We start from the raw sequence: 19670 nt of genomic DNA, 5'->3' as shown, positions 1-19670 counted from the left end.
TTGTGTTCAACTTCCATTTGGTTCAATTACTGGGAAAATCTTTGGCTCTGCTTGATGTTGAGCAGGGAGATGGGAGGAAACCTGCTAAAAGCTCTTAGTAGCCACCAAATCACAATAGCTTGCTCCTAATTCTGCTACGCTACTCTGAAATAAAGCATTGTCAGTAAAGACTGAGTGGTTTGAAGCTGAGTTTTCCTGAGTGTGTTTTCTGCAGAACAGTGACTGTAGAGGAGCAGTTCATGGTGAATGGTTTCAGGCAGTGTTGTTCCCTATTTGTTATGCTGAAACCCCTGTGTGTCTTGTTGTTTGGCCTGCCTACTGGAAAAGAATATTGTCAGTTTATACCTTTTTTTTTTTTTTTTTTTTTTTAAATAAAAAAAGACATCAGTATAGACAGAAGGCAATAGAAGAGCCTAAGATCAGTGAATTCCTAGTGTCCCTTAGTGACACACATGTGGCTGGGCTTTATATACTATATTACGTCTTGTAGAAAGGTTAATTGGCTGTAGGAAGCAGTCAGGAATCACTCTTAAACTAAAATGATGGGAAAAAAAAAAAAAGAACTTTAAGACTCTTTATGCACTCAAGCTGAAATCTCCTTTGGGAGATATTTGAAGTTATTTAGATTGAATACTCGCCAAAGGCATGGTTTGTTTCTGTTATAAGGTGGCATTGCTGAGAATCTGGCTGAAAAACTAATTGGTGTGCTGTTTGAGGTGTGGTTACTGGCTTGTACACGGTGCTTTCCAACACCACCTTACTGGAAAACTGCCAAAGAGATGGTGGCCAACTGGCGACATCACCCTGCAGTAGTTGAGCAGTGGAGCAAGGTCATCTGTGCCCTTACTTCCAGGTAGGAGAAATACTGTGGCAATAAACGTGTGTACGGGGATGATCATGGTTATACGTGTGTTTTCTCTGGAGTTGTTTATTTGTGGAATGCACAACAATTCAAAAGTGAACAAACAAAACAAAGTGAGAGATCTTGCTTGTATCCTTGGCTTTTGCTGTTTTTGTGTGTGTCTTCCTTCTGCAAGTGAAGATCTGAATTGGATCATCTCTGTCATTGTGTAACCTCAGTGTCTCTGATATTTAGCACTTTACAGTGTGTGTATATTGGTCTCCATGACTGTGACTCTTCATCGTGTCTCATGAAGAACGAGTCATGAATATTACTGTAGCATTATAGTCTGTGAGTTTAATGGAAATCACCACCAAAAAAATAGGTTCTTGTTATTCCTGCATGTTTCTGTGTTTGAGGTGACTCTTGGACTCTGCCCCTCCTGCCCAACGGAGCTGAAGCTGTGCAGTGGCTGCCTGGCACTTGTGCCCTGGCCGTGGGGATGCGACAGGCCGTAGGCAGGCTGCGGGCTCTCCGCAGAGCACGGCACTCTCCTCCAGAGAGTGTTGGAGAAGAGCTGTACCAAGCCTTGCTGGGCAGGGGGACAGCGAGGATCGGTGGGCTGTGGGAGAGGTTGGGCTGTAGTAGAAAGCCCTGAACAGCGAGGGGAGTCTCAGTACCCTTAATACCGGGGTCTCTGTGGTATGAAGTCATAGAATCATAGAATCGTCTAGGTTGGAAGAGACCCTTGGGATCATCGAGTCCAACCATCTACCCTACTCTACAAAGTTCTCCTCTACACCATATCCCCCAACACCACATCTAACCGTCTCTTAAACACATCCAGGGATGGTGACTCAACCACCTCCCTGGGCAGTCTATTCCAATGCCCGACCACCCTTTCTGTGAAAAATTCTTTCCTAATGTTCAGTCTAAACCTACCCTGTTGGAGCTTGAAGCCATTCCCTCCTGTTCTGTCATTAATTACCTGCGAGACCAGCACCAACCTCTCTACAGTGTCCTTTCAAATAGTTGTAGAGAGCGATGAGGTCTCCCCTCAGCCTCCTTCTCCTCAAACTAAACAGTCCCAGCTCCTTCAACCGCTCTTCATAGGATTTGTCTGCTAAGTCTTCGTGGGACAAATCTCAGTCTCTTGGAGGAAAGAACTAAATTAACTGATGAGGAGCAGAGGTCTGGGTCTCCTCCTCCTGGCTCTTCTGAAACATCAATAACCATTTCTATGAAAGTTCAAAGATGTATTAAAATTGCTGCACAGTGAAAAATTCAATAGTATGCTTTTCTGCAAGTGTTTATTTTAACTCGGAAAACTTCTCTTTTCAATTACCTGTCAAAATTCCAAGTGTGGATAGATTTTTCCAGGTTATGCAGCTACTTGTTAAACCTGTGGGAAATAAAGCTGCAATGCGAGTTCTGTGTATTTCCCACGCTATTTCTATAGCTATTTTTAGCTCATTAGATGTAGCATTGCATAACAGAAAATATTTTATGATTCACTGATCTGAAAAGAACAGCTCTGTCTCTAAACATGCGTTGGTGTTCTGCTCCATGCACTATGCCCACACTTTATCTTCCACTATTGACTATCAGTCTTAATTCTGTTGATGCAGCGTAATCTGCAGATTTTCTGGAGTGTTTTAGTCTGCTGTTCAGTGATGTTGGTTTACGCCTAATACGTAGAAAGCTGAACTCCTCTGAGGCTAACTTTAAGTTCAGTGGTGTTTTAAGCTGCGCTTTTAATACTTCAATGAAGCTTCAGACTTTACTAAAACAACATTTTCACTGTTTTCTGAGTTGGGTTGTTAGCAATAAGCTGAGAGTAGATGTCTCAACTTAAAACTGGAAAATGATATTTGGAAATCTGTCCACGTATGCAGTGTTAATTTATATCCATGGATATGACTTCATGGCAGGGCAAAACTGGGGTCTTGTGTTGCTGTACCAATACATACTATTTTTGTGCATCTAGCGTGCTTTAAGTCTACTTTAACTGTCTTGGATGTATGGATAGCAATTTACTTGTGTTTTCAGTCGTTCTTGAAAACGTCCCAAATTCCAGTTGAGACTCAGTCGTGTTCCTTGGAAAAAATGGATTTCTTGCAGCTCCTAAAGGGGAGAGTTGAGAAGTAGTGCAGCCTGCCGCAGAACGGAGGCGCGGGGCACGACGTGTGTCTCGCAGTGAGGTAATTCCTCAGCAAAACCTGCTCCGGGCTGACGCCTCTGGGGCACTAAGTGTAGGTGGGTGCTGTGGCACCAGTGTGGCATACTGGCACGCGGTGACTGCCTGGCGCAGGTGTGCGTATTCCTGGGTTGGACCTGAAGTCCTCGTGTCCTGCAGCTCATTTGCTTTTCTATCCGAGCTAGTTCATTGACTGTGACCCCAAACACACTTTGAATGTATTTTCCATTATTTGCAAGTTACTGTAGGGCCCCATGCTGGGGGAAATGGAAGAATGTAATTCAGCCTATTTAAGAGGTTTGGGAGTCAGCCGTAGCCTTCTGCTCTCTTCCCCTTTCTCCTATTTTTAATGACTTTATGTCTACAAAATGATATGGCTTTGTAAGTGGGCAACGATGAATGGGACATTTCTTGTGCGTTACAAGCATTTCTAAGCTCAGAAATAAGGGTGTGATAACTGAAGCAAGAAAGGGTGCGAACAGTGAGTTTAGGAAAGACAAGAGCTGGTTTCTGGGAATGCTAGGATACTGAGAAGCTGCAACTCTGATCTATTCCGTCCTCTTAGAGAACACCAAGATTTCGTTCATCAGGGAAAATGATCTATAAGTTTGCAAAGCTAGGGATGAAGCAGGGGTCAAAGCAGACAGCAGCAGCTCAGTGAAGCTTACTGGTGACCGGTTGGGCAGTCATAGCACTTCTAGGGAAAGATCTCTGTTTATCTAAGGCATTGTCCTTATGATATTGCATTGCTGTGAAGCCCTCTGCGGGTTTGCTCTTTGCTGTTCTGCAACTCCCAGCTTCTGCAAAACACAGGGTGTTGGTTTTGAAGAGTTTGCTACTCTGTGCCTTGCAAAGGCCGGGCTGCCTGTGGGATGGCATCGAGCATTGGTTGCTCAGTGCGCTGGTGGGAACTGTAAGTCATCAGTAACGTGGAATTTAGACCTGTAACCTAATGTGACTTGCTGGTGTCACTGGATGCTTTTTAGCTAAAGAGCCTTGAGGATACGGGCTTAAATTCCCCCCTCAACTTCCTATGTAACCTCTTGCTGGTTATGTACGTGCCTGTGTTAATCGGTAACCCACTGGCTGAAGAGATGGGAGAGCTGCTGTGGGGTGTTAGGCCTTCACAGCTCTCTGATTTGGCTGCACCTTTTGGGTGGCTCCAAGGCATGTGCCCTTCAAAGCTTTAAGAGGCTAAATTACTGTATAAAATGGGGACCTCTAGGAAAACTTGATGTTGTCTTGTTGCTTGTGGGCTCACCTGTGGAGTGCTGATTCCTTTGAGGTTCAAACGCACTGTTAAATCTGTGAGGAGTATTAACTGAATGACAGATTGTCTGGCTTGCTTTCTAGATTGCTGCGTTTTACCTATGGACCTTCATTTCCTCCATTTAAAATTCCCGATGAAGATGCTGGTCTGATTCCTCCTGAGATGGATAATGAGTGCGTTGCACAAACTTGGTTTCGCTTTTTACATATGCTGAGGTACTGTAATTACAGCCATCTATTGTTCGTATTCTTGCATCATTTTTATAAATTTACATGACAAATGAAAAAAATTCTTTGGAGATTGCTAAGATTAAGCACCTAAATAGAATATAGTGCGAGAGACTTGTTGCCTCCTTGCTGCCCTGCAGCAGTTCAGGGCTAGGTTGTGAGTGGGTTCTTCAACTTTGAACTCTTTAACTCTTTCGGAATGTAAACTGGTTCATTTAATTCAAAAAGTTTTTAGCTATTTGGCATTTTGGAGGGTCTGAAAAACAAGACTTCAATACAATTTTGTTTCTCTGAGATAGCAAACAGGAAAAGCAGAACAATAACTCAGAGATGTATACTGCTTCCATTTATTCTCCAAGGCATTAAATTTAACCTACAAAAGGTTATTTTTAAAATGGGTGTATCTCCTTGTTTTCATGAAGAAAGTTATACAGTTAATTTTAACATCCATGTTACTCTTCCTTAAATATACAACAGAACCAAGTGGCCATATAAAACATTATTTACTGATAAAAGCTAGATAAATGTTAGACTGTTTAAAACCTTCTTCTTAACCAACTAAAAACAAAGTTATCTGTTCTTTTTCTTCATTTGTGGCAGTAGTATCACAAGTACCATACTCTTCAAATCTGGAATTGCTGTTACAGGACTTGTATCAGTGAGGAAAAATTGCTCAAACTTTCACAGCCCACTCTCTTTCTTGTCACTGTTTGCTGGCAATATTTAATACATTGCTTACCTTTTGTGATAATTTTAACGATGTAAGGACCTCTTAAACTGAGGTCAAAAGACCTCATGAGTAATGAGTATTACTGCAATGGTGGGGTTATTCTATCAAGTGTATGCTCTGGTTCATTGGATCTTAATAAAACTATTCAGTATATTTGGGTAATGTTTGAAATAAAGACAATTAAGTACTGCCAACCCATGCAGTGAAAATTGACTTCCTGTGGTGGAGTAACACCAACAGTTTATATCGGGTGCTGGTTTATGTTGTTGTTATCTAAATGCCTTAAACTATTGCATCTTTAAGTATTACTAAAATCCTAACAGCTGTTCTTTAACTGACTAAAATATATTTTGCTCTTTTCATGTGCAGTAATCCTGTGGATTTGAGTAACCCAGCCATTATTAGCTCTACCCCCAAATTTCAGGAGCAGTTTCTGAATGTGAGTGGGATGACTCAAGAACTGAATCAGTACCCCTGCCTTAAACATCTGCCTCAAATATTCTTTCGTGCCATGCGTGGGATCAGCTGTTTAGTGGATGCATTCCTAGGTAATGCTTTTGTCTTACCTGTGGATAGCTAGGAATAGTAACTTAATCATTATTTTATTCTCTTTAAAATTTTCTTCTCCATAAATACAGCCATAACAGTTTATCATTTGCAAGTGTACCCTGGAATTGATAGGGATGGCACCTCAGGTCACTTTTTTAGATGACCATCTGTACACAGTAATAAGATTTGAATGCAGGAAGTTGTAGATGGCCTTAGCTTCAAATGCAAAACAAACAAATAAATCTGAAGTCTAAAATAAAACCAGCCATCTCTTCCCCAAAGAAGGCTGCTTTCTCTTTTTCTAATCAGCAATGCAAGTGTTATGCTTTCAGCCTGTTGTGAGCAATGACCGCTTTCTATGAAAGTTTATATTTGTTTATAAACTTTGTGCAACAGCTGTGTGCGGTGCCTGTTTTTATAAGGTACTGAGTTTTGACTGTCGATCTTCAGATCTTAATACTTAAAGTGCCAGTTTCCCTTGGTTTATGATTAATGGGTAACTAGTACTGCTGAGAAGAAATTCTGTGTTTCTTTGTGTCTGCTGGTGACTGACTAGCTCAAATTTGACTGAAGGGTAAAGTAGATGTAAGCATTGGCTGTTAAGTTTTAAGTAACACTACATAGCACCTGAAATCTGAAGCATTATTCTTGGTATGCGTCAGGCTTACTAAAAATTCTTCGGAGAAAATGTGCTATTGTAAACTCTGAAGAGCTGCCTGTCTCCTACTGCTTTTTTGCTTAAATGTATGCAAACAAATGTTGTCATCTGCCAGAAGTGTGAGCTGATGTGAGACTTCAGAAGACTTGAGCAGATACGTAAACTGCGTTCAGAAAAAAATTGGCTGTGGAATTAGACTGTCAGCTTTTACATGTGTCTTTCGGAAAAACCTGAATGGTTTAGTCCTTTTAAGCAAAGCACCTTAAGATCCTCATGTCTCACTGAATTATAAGATCTCTTTTACCAGAAATACATTCTGTGTTTCTGTAAAAATGTTGCAGGGAAAAAGTTTATCGGTACTATATTTCCCACCGCAATCAAGCGTTTGTCACTATGGTTTTCGCTTTTGTAGAAATAGCCTTGTTTAAAAAGTGAAGTGATGTAAAAAAGCAAATGATTGTTTTGCTTGAGCTGTGATATTGAATCTTGAAACCTGTTGTGTTCTTCCAGATGTTTTGCCACTAATTTTAAGGAATTTTAATCATTGCTTTTTACTAATACCAGATGTGAGATTTAAAATATTTGGTAGCCTGTCAAACAATATCATAATTTGTTAAAGGAGGACTATATATAGGCAATATGTGGCCTAATCTTATGAAAACAACCTCCTTGGGTTACCCTGTTAAACTCTATCTTCCCACCTATGATAATAGGATTTGGCAGTCTGCATGGAAACAATAACTTAAAAAAAAAAAAAGTCCAACTGAGCATTGGTAGAAGGTATTCCTCTGAAGTGTCTTTTACTGACTGTAAGCTGAATTAATTTTTTTAAAAAAAGCTGTTAAATATAGTATGTTTTTCCTCAATACATACTGTAGCCAAGGTTTTTCTTCACTGAAAATTAATTAGTAACCACCCTTTCAGAAAGTAGTTTGTAATGTAAGATTTGTGAGGGGGGCACCTTGCAGTGGAGGCAGGGGAAGAAGCTGAGCAGCTGTTAGCTTTGCACGGTGCCTGTGCCTCTGCTGTGATTGCTCTTGCAGTGAATTCCTCCTGGACCTTAAAAATAGTCTGGGGTTCTTACCTGAGACTTAACCCATGGTCAATGGTGTGGTAGTCTTTTGTGTGTTCTGCGTCTGGCTGCCCGAGACTCCGTTCCCAGAGGGGCGACAGCGGTGGCCTGCACAGCTCCATGGTGGATGCAGTGGTGGGAGGGGGTGTGGTGGTACCTGGGGTCGAGGTCTTCCACGCTGGCCAGCTGCAGAGCACTTCTGAGGGCCCTGGCAGCCCAGCCTCTCCTGTAAGCATGCCGGCAGCTTTGCTGTTTACGTGAGCTTTTGATAGGATGTTGAATTGGAGACTTCAGGCTTCTGAAGATCTGGTGTAGCAAGACGAAACACCAAGGGTGATGACAGCCCCCCTGGAGTCCAGAGACAGAGACTCAGGCTGATGCATTGGGGCCCAGGAGAGCTCTTGGTGAAATTCAGTTGAAGCGAATGTGCTCCGGCGGACTGCAGAGCTGCGGTACGGACCCCTCAGCCAAGGCTAATGGGAGACCTCATGGCCTTCTACCCCAAGTGCCAAAGGACATGGTTTCTATCTTGCCCTCCCGGATCTGTACCTACATGATATGCGTGTTTGGCAAAATGCTGCATCCTATTTTCCAAAAAAAGTGTACCAACACAATACATTTCGTTGTGCATACTCTGCCCTCTGCGTGGGATGTAACACTACTGGTTTAGCAGGAGTTAGTTGTTGGGTAATGTGTTACAAAAAGTACTTGGGTGCTTTAACATGGTCAAAAAAATCTGTGTCAAATCTTCAAGCACACTGCAATTCCACACTTAATTTTTCAAATAGGGTGTGAGGGTGGTGGTATTCATTAAAATGGGAAAGAAGTGGTGTTTGTCACCTCAAGTTTTGCAGAGGGGTATTTGCTTATGGTTCTGACTGGGAAGAGCAGCTTTATATACCACGAGTATTTCCCTGAAGCTGAGTAAAGACTGATCTGATGTCCTGCGGCGGCCAGAAAAGCTATAGCTTGCTCCGCTTTCTTATCCCATCTCTTGACTGATCAGCAAGCTGATTCAGCTCACGAGAACAGCAGAAAACTGCATGGGGGGGTGGGCTTCGTCTTACTTTAGTGAGCGAAGTTGGCTTTGAGGGGTCAGGCGTCTTAGAGGTGTCTCGGAATGGGCCGGGGGAGGCACAGTTGAGAAGGGCAGGCAACGGCGAGAGGCATCTGAGTTTTGGTAGGAGCGAGCTGTTACATGGGCTTTGGCGAGTGAACCGTGTCCCCTTCCCTCGCCTGCTTCTAGGCTTGGTCCTCCCGTGTGCTGTTTCCCATGTTCTTAAGGTGTGGAGCTCTCTGGTGGTTTTTTAATGATTCGTTTATCTAGTGTTAAGCAGGGTTTTCTTTGGCTTGTGCACTTATTTCTGCTAATAGTAAAAGGGGAAAGATGTTTTTCTTCCTACTGCTGGTTTGGGGGGAGAGGGGGAAGCAAGTCTATTTACAGGAGGCCCAGATGCTCACTAACTGGGCTGCTGAGTATGATCCTATGGAATTCTTGCTGAAAACTTGCTTTATTTCTTGATCTACAGGCATTTCACGACCCCGGTCAGACAGCGCACCACCCACGCCAGTAAACAGGCTGAGCATGCCCCAGAACACTGCTATCAACACCACTCCACCCCATAACCGAAGGCATCGGGCAGTGACTGTGAATAAAGCAACAATGAAAACCAGCACTGTAAGATTTCATCTTCTGTACTAAAGTAGCTGACCCTTTTGATACTTCCTCTAACCAAGGAAAGTAATTTCCTTGATTCTGGGCACTGATCTGTTCTTCTGTTCAAATAGGTAACGACTGCACATACGTCAAAAGTGCAGCACCAACCCTCCTCTACTTCTCCACTCTCTAGCCCAAACCAGACAAATTCTGAGCCACGGCCACTACCAGCTCCTCGCAGGCCAAAGGTTAACAGCATCTTGAACCTCTTTGGATCGTGGTTATTTGACGCAGCATTTGTTCACTGTAAACTTCATAATGGAATAAACAGAGACAGCAGCATGACTGGTAAATATTACTGAAAAATATGCGTACACTTTTTTCCTTGTTTTATTGACATTTCCTACCTGCAAGATTAACATATGCATAATCAAAAAACCAAAATCTGAAGTGCTGTATTGTGGTTAACCCCTCCCAGCTGAGCCAGCACCTGTTATTAGCTGAGCGGGTGTTTGGAGGCTTTGAAATTTAAAACAAAATCACTTTTTGCTATTAAACATTCCCTTGCTCTAACAAGCATGGCAGTCCCAATTATGCTAGTGGGGAAAATTTCATTAAGTGAAGGAAATAATGTGATAAAAGAGTCCCCTTCCTAATTTGAAATCTGCTTGAGTATCTCTGAGTAACAGCAACTTTTTATAGTGACTCTTTCATGTTTGAAAAATTGTCAAACATCACTCCAGATGCTGCACAAAGTGGTACTTCTCCTTGTTTTTGGAGAGTGTTATGAAAACAGAAGTCCTTAAAATAGCAAGTGAAGTTGCTGCCTTTCAGAGACGGTTGCTACGTGTTTCCATGTATGGCTTGATACCTCGGTTGTCTTCAGTCCTTAACTGCTCCATGTGTTTTGTCTCCTAGGCTTTGCTCAGCTTTAGAGGTTAGATGTTTTGAGACACGATAGCAGAATTAGTGCGCTGCTCAGAGAGGCTTTTTAGCACTAATTTTCCTTTTGGTGATAATATTCAGAAAAGAATAAACTTTCTCACTCCTTGCATTTTTCCTGTTCTTTGTGTGGTATTCTGAATGTCTGCTAAACTCTTCCAAGAGTTTCATCTATCAGGAGCTCACTGGCCTAAGTAAGAAAAATAGGAGGAAGAGGTTTGTTGTAGCAAGTTGGGTTTATAGTGGGACTTGATGGCAGTGGTTAAACTGATTATCTTCCTTGTTTGTTGTGTCACAAATCCCTGTGCGCGGGTGGTGGCTTTAGGATTTGGGATCTGTTAAAGATATTTTCAGGTATGCAGCACATGGTTTTTGGAAGCGTTCAGTCATGGATTCCTGTCGTAGGAGGTTCAAGTCCCTCTGCAAAAGGCCCGTGACACATTACTGGAGAAATTGCTGAGCTGAGGAAGGAGTGAGGCATAATTTGAGGGTGTGTTCAGTTGCATATGCAGCTAGCGTATTTCTGTATTTAATGCTTTTCAGATTGATGGGATCACTTTAATTTTGACCTCACCTGTATCTTGAGCAATTTTGATGAAGTGCTTAACCTGAAAAGGATGTCAGCTGAGATGCTGCTTATGCAACAGTGTCAGCTGTAAACAGAGGTGTTGTGATTCTAGCAGAAGTACACAGTCATCCAAAATCACAATGATTGACTTCCTTGAAGGGGTTCCAGGGCCTTCTATTCATACATGCAATGTCTTAAGTTGCCTAACAGCACTAAGGAAATCTTCATATTGCTAGCCTTGTGGGTGGACTTACTGGCTTCGTGAAAACTAGAAACAACTATTTGGAAATCACTGGATTCTGTTCCTGCTCCGCGCTCTTCAGACCTGTCCCTAGTGAGACCAGTCTTAGCATGTCACGTGTTCTGCCGTTCATTAGCAGCAGTGGATCGGAGAGAATTATGTTGGTGGAGACCCAGAAAACCGGCTGTTTTTTTTTTTTTTGACAGAAAAGCTGTCCTGCTTTTCTCGAGATTTGGAAGGCAGAACTAACTAACAGAATTTAGTCAAGCGTTTGCTGCCTTTCCAGGGTGCCGGGTGTGTTGTTACTGCTGTATAAAGTACTGGTCACGGCAATGCTGTGGCGATGACCTGAAAATGGACCCATACTGCTGAAACTCTGTAGAGGGGCACCAAAGTCTGATTGCCTGATTTAGCCTTTTGGATATATCATCTCGCTCAGCCTCTGCTTTAGGTGGGGAAATGCAGCAAGACTTGTGAAGGGCGAGGGTCCTGCAGTTTCTGTTGATTTGAGGCATCAGTGTCTTTTAAATCAGGTTTAAGTCCAAATTGAAAAGTGTCTGTTCCGGGAGTCTAATCTGTGAGTCTGGATGCCTCCAGGTGAAGTCTTTTCCTCCTGGAACAGCGTAAGGCAGGAGGTGCTGTGCTGGACAGGTGAGGTGGGCCAGGAGGGTTGTACTGTGGTCCCTCTCCATCACACAGTAATAGTCAGTTCTGCAGGCTGTGCCCACCCACCCGCCTCTGCTCATGCTGCCCAATACAGGTGTGGCTTGAAGAAAGAGGGCAGCACAGAAAGGACAGTTAGCTGCCACAACCCCTACCCTTAAGAAAAAGGACGAAAATAAATCTGCTTTTTGGCTGCAGGTTGGCTATACCTGTATGTCATGGTCCATCTGCTGTCCTCCGTAACCGAGTACGGTAATGCTTTTGTCACTAGCTTGAACACTCTTCCCATGTTTGCTGCTGCTGTTGATAATCTCTTGCACTAGCTTCACAAAGCACTATTATTTTTATGGATGCTTTAAATAGTTTATGATTGGGAGGTGTCTGCACTTAAAATCAGCTTTGCTGTGTAGTGGTGTCTTCCGCAGGCCCACACGCACTGTTTTTCTTTTAGGTCTAGGACAGCAACTGTGTAATATCTCAGCAGCTTTAAACCCTTCTAATGTTCAGTCTGTTTCAATGCCATGCAGTTAAGAATTTCTTCTGTCATAGCTCCCTGATAGGATTTCTCTGTTTGGTTGCTGACTGGAGGACTGAGGACCACTCTGAAAGAGGTGAAATATCTTGGTACAGACTGCTCCTTGGTTCTGCAGAGACATCCCCTGCCCTGGGACACCTTTCTGGAACGCTGCATTTTCTAGTGCATGTTTCTTATTCCTCTTCTGCCATGTGACAAATTCTCAGTGAGAATCCACATGACATGACTAAAGTGTATTCATGAGCTAAATGTGAGTGCCTAATGAGTAACCCTGTGGGTGAGCTACAGTTCTCAAATTCTAGTTCAAGAATTTAGTTCAGTTCTTACAAACAAACCTGATTCACTTGGGCTATTGAATAGTCCTTCTCCCATCTCACAGCACAAGTCTTTTCTCCTTGTCCCGGAGCCTCGCGTATCTTATTTCTTTAACTCTTTAGCCTCCAGAAGGGAAGTCGTTTCATTGGCAGGACATGTTTCAGTTAGACAAGCTTGGCTGTGTGGTGCATGCCTCTGCGAGTTGCTATCCTCAACAACTTGAGAGCCAGTAGAAACTCATGAATACCTTGTGCCAGCATTTCAATAACTGAATCTTCCAATCTGATGGGCTCATTCTTAATCCTTGTCCCTAAAGAAGACAGTCACAAGCCTGCCAGCTGTGTTTTATAGCAGCTGAAGAAGTCTTACCTAGGCAGGTTGGTGGTATCGCGCAGGTGCTGTTGGCAGTGGAGCAGTCCTAGAATGGTTTGGGTTGGAAGGGACCTTAAAGATCATCTCGTTCCACCCCCCCGCCATGGGCAAGGACACCTCCCACTAGACCAGGTTGCTCAAAGCCCCATCTGGCCTGGCCCTGGTCTCGGGGTATAGTTTTACCCTCATCTCTTCTGGCCCTACTGTCATTAATATTAATGTCACAAAGAATGTTTCTGGGCATCTAGGAGCAAACTGTAAGAAGCTCTGTTTAGGGACATCTTGAGTGTTTGAGGGGCTTGGTCACAGGTCTTGCTCTGACCCTGTGCATTCAAAGAAGCAGCTCTAACGAGGTGGTGGCGTTCTCTCCTGGTGCCTGGCTACTGGAGTGTTTCTTCTCTTCTTTCTGTGGAGAAGGTTTTTGAGATGTTGATATTTCTGGTAGCGTTCTGCCTCTTATTTCTGCTTTGAAAGATTGTTGATTGAGGCGGTGGGGGAGGCATGCCTGGGTATACTGGTTGTTAGCACCTTGGCTTAGGGAAGATGGAGCTGTAATACCGTCAGGAACTCGTGGTTGGAAGCGGGAGTGGTGCTGTGAGGAGACTGTGCAGGTAAGTAACCTTTGCCCTACAAGACCTACCCCAAGTGACAGAAGCCTTGGGGCAGCCTCGTGTGTACTCCAGCTACGGCGCAACACAGGGAAACGTACTTGAGCTGGGAAGGGTTAATGCACCCACTTAAAGAACAGATGTACACCGATATGAACAGCTCTAAATCTTATTAGTATCTTGTAACTTTTTGTTCATTGTTTTGCATGGTACTTTCAAAACCATAATTTTGGACCTGAATGGCAATTTCCTATGTGTTTAACGAGCTTGCTATATCATAAAGCTTTTAATCTACTTTTTTAAAAAGCTAAAAGCTTCTTAACTTATATTACGATTTCACCATCTTAAAAGTATTTTATAACTACTGCTGTCCTTTGATTTGTTTCCATTTTATTTCTATTATCTTGCAGCATCTTTTATCCAAATTCTTCTTTCTTATAAATCTTGTAAGTAGGAACCAGTAGCTTTTCCTTAATTGCGGTCATGCTTTTCTTTTTCCATAATCCCATATTTTATTTGTAAATTCATTCTCATTGTCTCTTGTAGCTTTTGCACTTTTACTTGAAAAAGACAAGTAATTTTTTTGTGTGTGGTTTTGAATGGGGAGGATTGTTGGCAAAAGCAAATTAATCTGCCTGAATCAGTCCCATCTTTTCTGTACTTTAGTCTGTGATCATGTCATGAGTTTCAGGACTTTGCACTAACCATGTTTTTTTTACTTAAAGCTTATTTTACAGACCTAGTGTTTGATTTGTATGCATTGTGCATGTAGTGTTTTTTTCCTACTACAATATATTGCTGGGTAGCTTATTTAGGACAAAAAACGGCTCATGGGAAGATGCATAAAGATTTGTGCTTATTTACTACTTATGTAATGAAAATTTGTAAGGTACTTTAAACAACGAATTTAAAGACAAAAAAAATTAAGAGCAGGCACTTGACATTAAGGGTGTTTCCTTTAAAAAAAAAAAACAAACCCAAAACAAAATAACTATCCATAAATTAACAAGTATTCCAACTGTCGAAGTGTTAATGGGCCTTTGTTTGCAGGACTGATTGTGAACCTGATGTACTCGGTGTCCCAGGCTTGAGGTAGTGGAAGTTCTCTGGTACTGGTAGAACTTTATCAGTGTGATCCTGTTAGGAGCACACATGATCTGTTGTTTGGTTTTGTAGCTTATAAAAGTTCTGAAAATCAATATAGCCTTAGGTAAAAATAAGAAGGAAGGTGCTCTTTCTGCCATTAGCAATGCAAGAGTGAAGTTGTCCAAGAAAAAAAAAAAAGAAAAACAGAAAACGCTGAGAGCAGCGTAGCTTTTCTTGCTTGCCATCCTGCAAGAAAGGATGAAGCCAGCAAAGCGGGTATCCTCCCGCATCGCATGGGGGTGATACTGATGTGTGGAAGGGGGACCAGAAATCTCCCTAGAAAGGCACGAATTGAACTGGCTTGGACTGGCAGAACTGTCCTGCAGGGTGGGAGCACAAAGCTCGGCAGAACCTTGTCCCACTTTGGTAACAGCGGGCTCCCGAGAGGCTTTTGTGGAGCGTATTGTGGGACGGGGAGGAGGAGAGGCCAGCCTCCCTGGTAGCTGCTGTCTGGAGGCTGTCTAACCTCAAACGTATTTGGCAATTTCAGTCGTTATGGGAGTAGAGAGGGACTAGATCGGGAGAGTGGGTTTCAGCAAACTGCTCTTTCTGATATGGGTACTTAGAATTTTTTGATTATTTATTTTAGTACATATGTTTATACAACAAATTTGGAGCAAAGCTGCTTGGTGTTCAGGGCAGCGTAAGAGGTTAGTTGGCCAGCTGAAAAGTAAGCACTTGCTTGTAGGTCACAGTAATGGCAACGTTTAAATGTTTTTTGGTATTATAAGGCAGCGAGGCAAGGCGGAACTTCACTTTTCTGGAGATGAGAACTAGGTGAGGGAAGACCCTTGTCCTCCAGAGAGGGTAGGAAGCTGAGACTGGGTATAAGCGTGCGCTTCCCAGCAGAAAGTTGGGACAGGCTCTAGAATATGAAGGTCAGTTGTTGTCATCCTTATAAAGAAAAAAGCTAGTTACACCCCCAAGTACTTCCTAAACAGAGGCACTGACTCAAATATAGTGAACTGACAGCTTCATAACTACTAAATTTGACTTGATCTTTGTGTCCAGGATCCCATGAGCCTATTATATATGTTAACACACACAGTGAAACGCTGTTTTTTCTCTTCCCAGCTATAGCAACTCAAGCTAGCGTGGAGTTTCGCCGGAAAGGATCACAAATGTCCACAGACACAATGGCTTCCAACCCCATGTTTGATGCCAGTGAATTCCCGGACAACTACGAAGCGGGAAGGGCAGAGGCGTGCGGGACACTGTGTAGGATATTTTGTAGCAAGAAGACTGGGGAGGAAATATTACCAGCTTACCTATCCCGGTACTAACCTCTCTTCCAGTTGCTTTATTGGTATAACTTTATGGTGGAAATTAACTCACAGGGAATACCATGCAGTTGCTGTCTGAAGCCTGTGTTGCCAGTTCAAAAAAACCCAGTTAGCCTGGTCAGGTGCTGTAGGTGGGGATCCACGGCTAAACCGAGTAGTGATTTCTGTTTGTCTTCTCGTCATGCTGGTTTTCATTGGGTTTTCATCAAGTTCCAGTTGAAGGGAAGTCCCTTAAAATGCCTCCCAGCTGGAAGGAACATTGTCTTTTGGATACTTTCTTTCCTCTTGTATTTTTGGGTGTTGCTTTTTTTTTTTTATTTTATCACTGAATATTGTTCAGATGGAAAAAATAAAGTGTGCAGAAGTAAGCGTTTGTACACTTTATTAGACCATGAAGGGTCTTATGTTGTCAAACACCACAACATTGGGATGGAATGTGTTTGTGGTCGTGGTTGGTTTTGTGTTTTGTGGTGTTGTTTTTTTTTTTTTTTTTTTTCCTTTAAATACAGAAATGAACTAATATTCCATAACTTAAAATAGTTGTGTTCAGAACTACCTCTGTCTTCAGATGTGTTTCTAATACAATCAGTCAATCTTGCCTTATCCTAGTGTACCTTTTTTCCAAAATTTTTGTTAAAAAGTGCAATAACAAAGGCTGGAGGCAGAGAATCAACTTTAAATCTTGAGTAACTTTTGTCCCAGGTGGCATCAAAACTTCCTGGAAGACTGAACTATTTTTTCTTGCATGTTGTCACGTTTTGTGTGTAGAGAGTTTTTGTGTCTCTTAACCCAGTCAATGAGATTCCTCTGATTCCTCTGTGTTTGCAAACCTTATAAAAAAAAAAAAAAAAAAAAAAAAAAAAAATCAAGGGGGCATAAGTATTCTCTAACAAGAAACTGCAAAGGAAACTAACTGCTTTAGGATGATGGCCAGCTAGGTTCCTGCCCTGCTGCTTTTTCATTTGAACTGGTTAGAATGGTCATATTTGGTCTCATTTTCCAAAATGCTGATCAACGTGGCCTGTTCTGTTCCTGTCGTCCCCTGCCCACCCTCCACGGCCGCCCCTCGCCCCCTCCCCCCCAAAAAAAAAATTTTCACACTATTTTTCTTGCGCTGGGGAGTTAAAATCAAGGTCTCGCTGCCATCCTTGCGTGGGGAAGGGAGCGGTGGGAGGGCACGCGATCCCAGTGCTGTTGGTAACCACTGCGGCTGTCTCTGCACAGCTCCCCGTCCCGGGGTTCCTACAAGGCAGAGGGTTCAATAAAACTGTGCTGCACTGGCTTTTCACGTGAAATACCTGTGACTGGTGAGGGTTGTTTTTCTGAAGCTGGTTAGGTGTGTTCGCCTGGGCTAAAGTAACTTGGGGGGAACACGCTCATATAAACGTTTCCTAGCTCTGATTTTGAAACTGATTTTGATCTTAGAAAAGATCAAATAGTGGCTGCACATTCATGTTCGTGTGGGATGCTGATGCTTTTTATGTGCAAATAATTTAATCTTATCTTTCTTTGTCAGATTTTACATGCTTTTAATTCAGGGTTTGCAGATAGCAGATTTCGTTTGCCACCCCGTTCTTGCCAGTGTTATTCTAAACTCCCCTCCTTTGTTCTGCTGTGACCTGAAAGGGATTGACGTCGTGGTTCCTTATTTCATTTCGGCTCTTGAAACTATTTTACCTGACAGGTAAACTGCTATTTCCCTATTAAATAATCAGAAATGTGGGGAGGTGTTTATCTTCTGAGGTTTTTGTCATTCCTGAGTAGTTTTCACTGAAGGAATTCTGTAATGTGGGCCCCATAGTGTGTATGTATTTGACGGTCATACTAGCGGCACTTCATAAGTTCTAATTTTCAATTTTATTTAATGCAATTTTCTTTAAAGCAATAATAGTGCTTGTTTTAAATAAAATATGCGAGTTGTGTATCTACATATTCATTGATGGAAAGCAGCATCTGTAAGAAAATGGAAAAGGAGTGATTTAGCTCAAATATATTGAAAGCGTACTGATTTTTAAGTAAAATTTCACAGGGTATTCATTAGTGGCTGTTGCTGCCGTGGATTCATTAAGAGAGTAATCTTACACATCATTAAATAGGAAAATTGATAATTTAGGCTGGTGAAATTGGAGTAGGTTCTTAAGCCAGAAGATAGAGCCTCACTTGTCAGAGCTTTATAGATTTCTGGATGTTTTGCTAAGTAATATAAGGCATTTAATGTGCACGCCTTCTTCAATGTGTGTGTTATGTCTTGGTACTGCATTGCATTTTGAATTTATGCGTAAAATATTATTTATCTTCTGGGCTTAAATCTGAGCCACTGCTGCTTTTGAATAGGTCTTATAAGTAGAATAATTTGCTGGTGGCTACTGAGAAAAGTTGATCTATTCGCTAAGCAGCTTGTGTTTTATGCACTGTGCGCAGGAGCATATCCTGCGGGGCTCTGACAACCCTGGGTGGGTTTGAGTTGTAATAAGCCACCAGAGGCTCATGACCGAATCTTCCTGCTTTGAAAATACAGTGTATGAAGAATACTTTCATCAGCTCATTGCTTTTATGCGGGGTGCAGAATCCTTGGCCAGTGATTCCTGCATGAATTCATTGTGTTATTGCTGCTGTGGGGTTTTTTGTTTGGTGTGGGTTTTTTTGTTTTTTTTTTTTTTTTTGTTTGTTTTGTTTTTTTTTTTTAAGAAAAAAAAAAAAGCCTAGAAAGAAACAGCTATGTTGTATACTGCAAATTATTTAAGACCACTGGGTGGCTGTATATTTAATTTTGACTTAATTAAATTTGGCTCCAAATTCCTGTGAAAAGTTGATTAACTGTATGATGCTTTGATTTGCAGAGAACTCTCAAAGTTTAAAATCTATGTAAACCCCACAGAGCTAAGAAGAGCTTCGATTAACATCTTACTGTCTCTGTTGCCTCTCCCTCATCATTTTGGAACCATAAAGTCTGAGGTACTTTGTTTTGCATTTCCGTTCTTGTTTTCCTGGTGGTTTTGGAGTGGGATTTGGGTGACTTGTGGGTTGTATTTGGTGTTGTGTTTAGCTCAAACTCCGGTAGTGAGTCTGTGACGGCAGGACTGTATTACGAGTTGTCAGTAGCAATGTGTGCTGTGGATATCGACTTTTGAAACTGGTGCCATGTTGGTGTGATCACTAATTGATACTGAAATAAATGTATCTTTTCTTCAGGTTGTCCTGGAAGGGAAATTCAGCAATGATGACAGCTCAACGTATGACAAGCCAGTAACCTTCCTTTCCTTGAAGCTGAGGCTTGTGAATATACTTATAGGAGCTTTGCAAACGGAAACAGATCCCAACAACACTCAAATGATACTAGGTTATTTCAACTTTTTAATTTATTAACTGTGTTATAGAAGTGTCTGTCTTAATCTGTCCTGGAATAATAAGGGTTATTGGTAGTGTGTTGCTTTGCAAGAAAAATGATGAAACTCCTGGCAGTTTGTCATCCATACAGTCTCCATCATACTATGAAAACATTTTGAAAAGCCTCACATTTTTGTTAGAATAATCTCTATCTTTTTACAAATGTGGAAAGACACTTGAAAAGTAGAGGTGGAAGTAAAGCACATTCTAGCAGGAAAAGGCAGTCATAACTAGGAATGGAAATAAGAAAAAACATTGTTTTAATATTGGGAAGGATTCTTGACTAATGGGTTACAGGGAGCACTTTTTTTTTTTTGCATGATTAAGCCTAGAAACAAATTGAAATACGGGGTGACTGGTGATCCAGCACTGGCGAAATACAGATGACATTTGTTTAGCGCTGTGTAAA

At 42.0% G+C, this 19670-nt stretch overlaps 1 protein-coding gene across 1 annotated transcript in view; it reads left to right on the top strand.

Moving 5' to 3' along the window:
* RALGAPB (Ral GTPase activating protein non-catalytic subunit beta) overlaps positions 1–19670 on the top strand; it is a gene marked incomplete at its 5' end in the record, with an annotated part of 60982 nt that overhangs the window by 4637 nt on the left and 36675 nt on the right. Inside the window, 9 exons of the mRNA XM_082491356.1 lie at positions 667–853; positions 4392–4523; positions 5635–5813; positions 9074–9222; positions 9333–9549; positions 15666–15867; positions 17391–17558; positions 18715–18829; positions 19067–19214. Of these exons, the coding sequence (XP_082347482.1) occupies positions 667–853; positions 4392–4523; positions 5635–5813; positions 9074–9222; positions 9333–9549; positions 15666–15867; positions 17391–17558; positions 18715–18829; positions 19067–19214 (1497 nt within the window). The remainder of the gene's footprint in view (positions 1–666; positions 854–4391; positions 4524–5634; positions 5814–9073; positions 9223–9332; positions 9550–15665; positions 15868–17390; positions 17559–18714; positions 18830–19066; positions 19215–19670) is intronic.

Source organism: Vanellus vanellus, assembly GCF_965231255.1.
Source record: "Vanellus vanellus genome assembly, chromosome: 15".
Classification (NCBI taxonomy): Eukaryota; Metazoa; Chordata; class Aves; order Charadriiformes; family Charadriidae; genus Vanellus; species Vanellus vanellus.
This window is presented reverse-complemented; position numbering and strand designations above follow the sequence as displayed.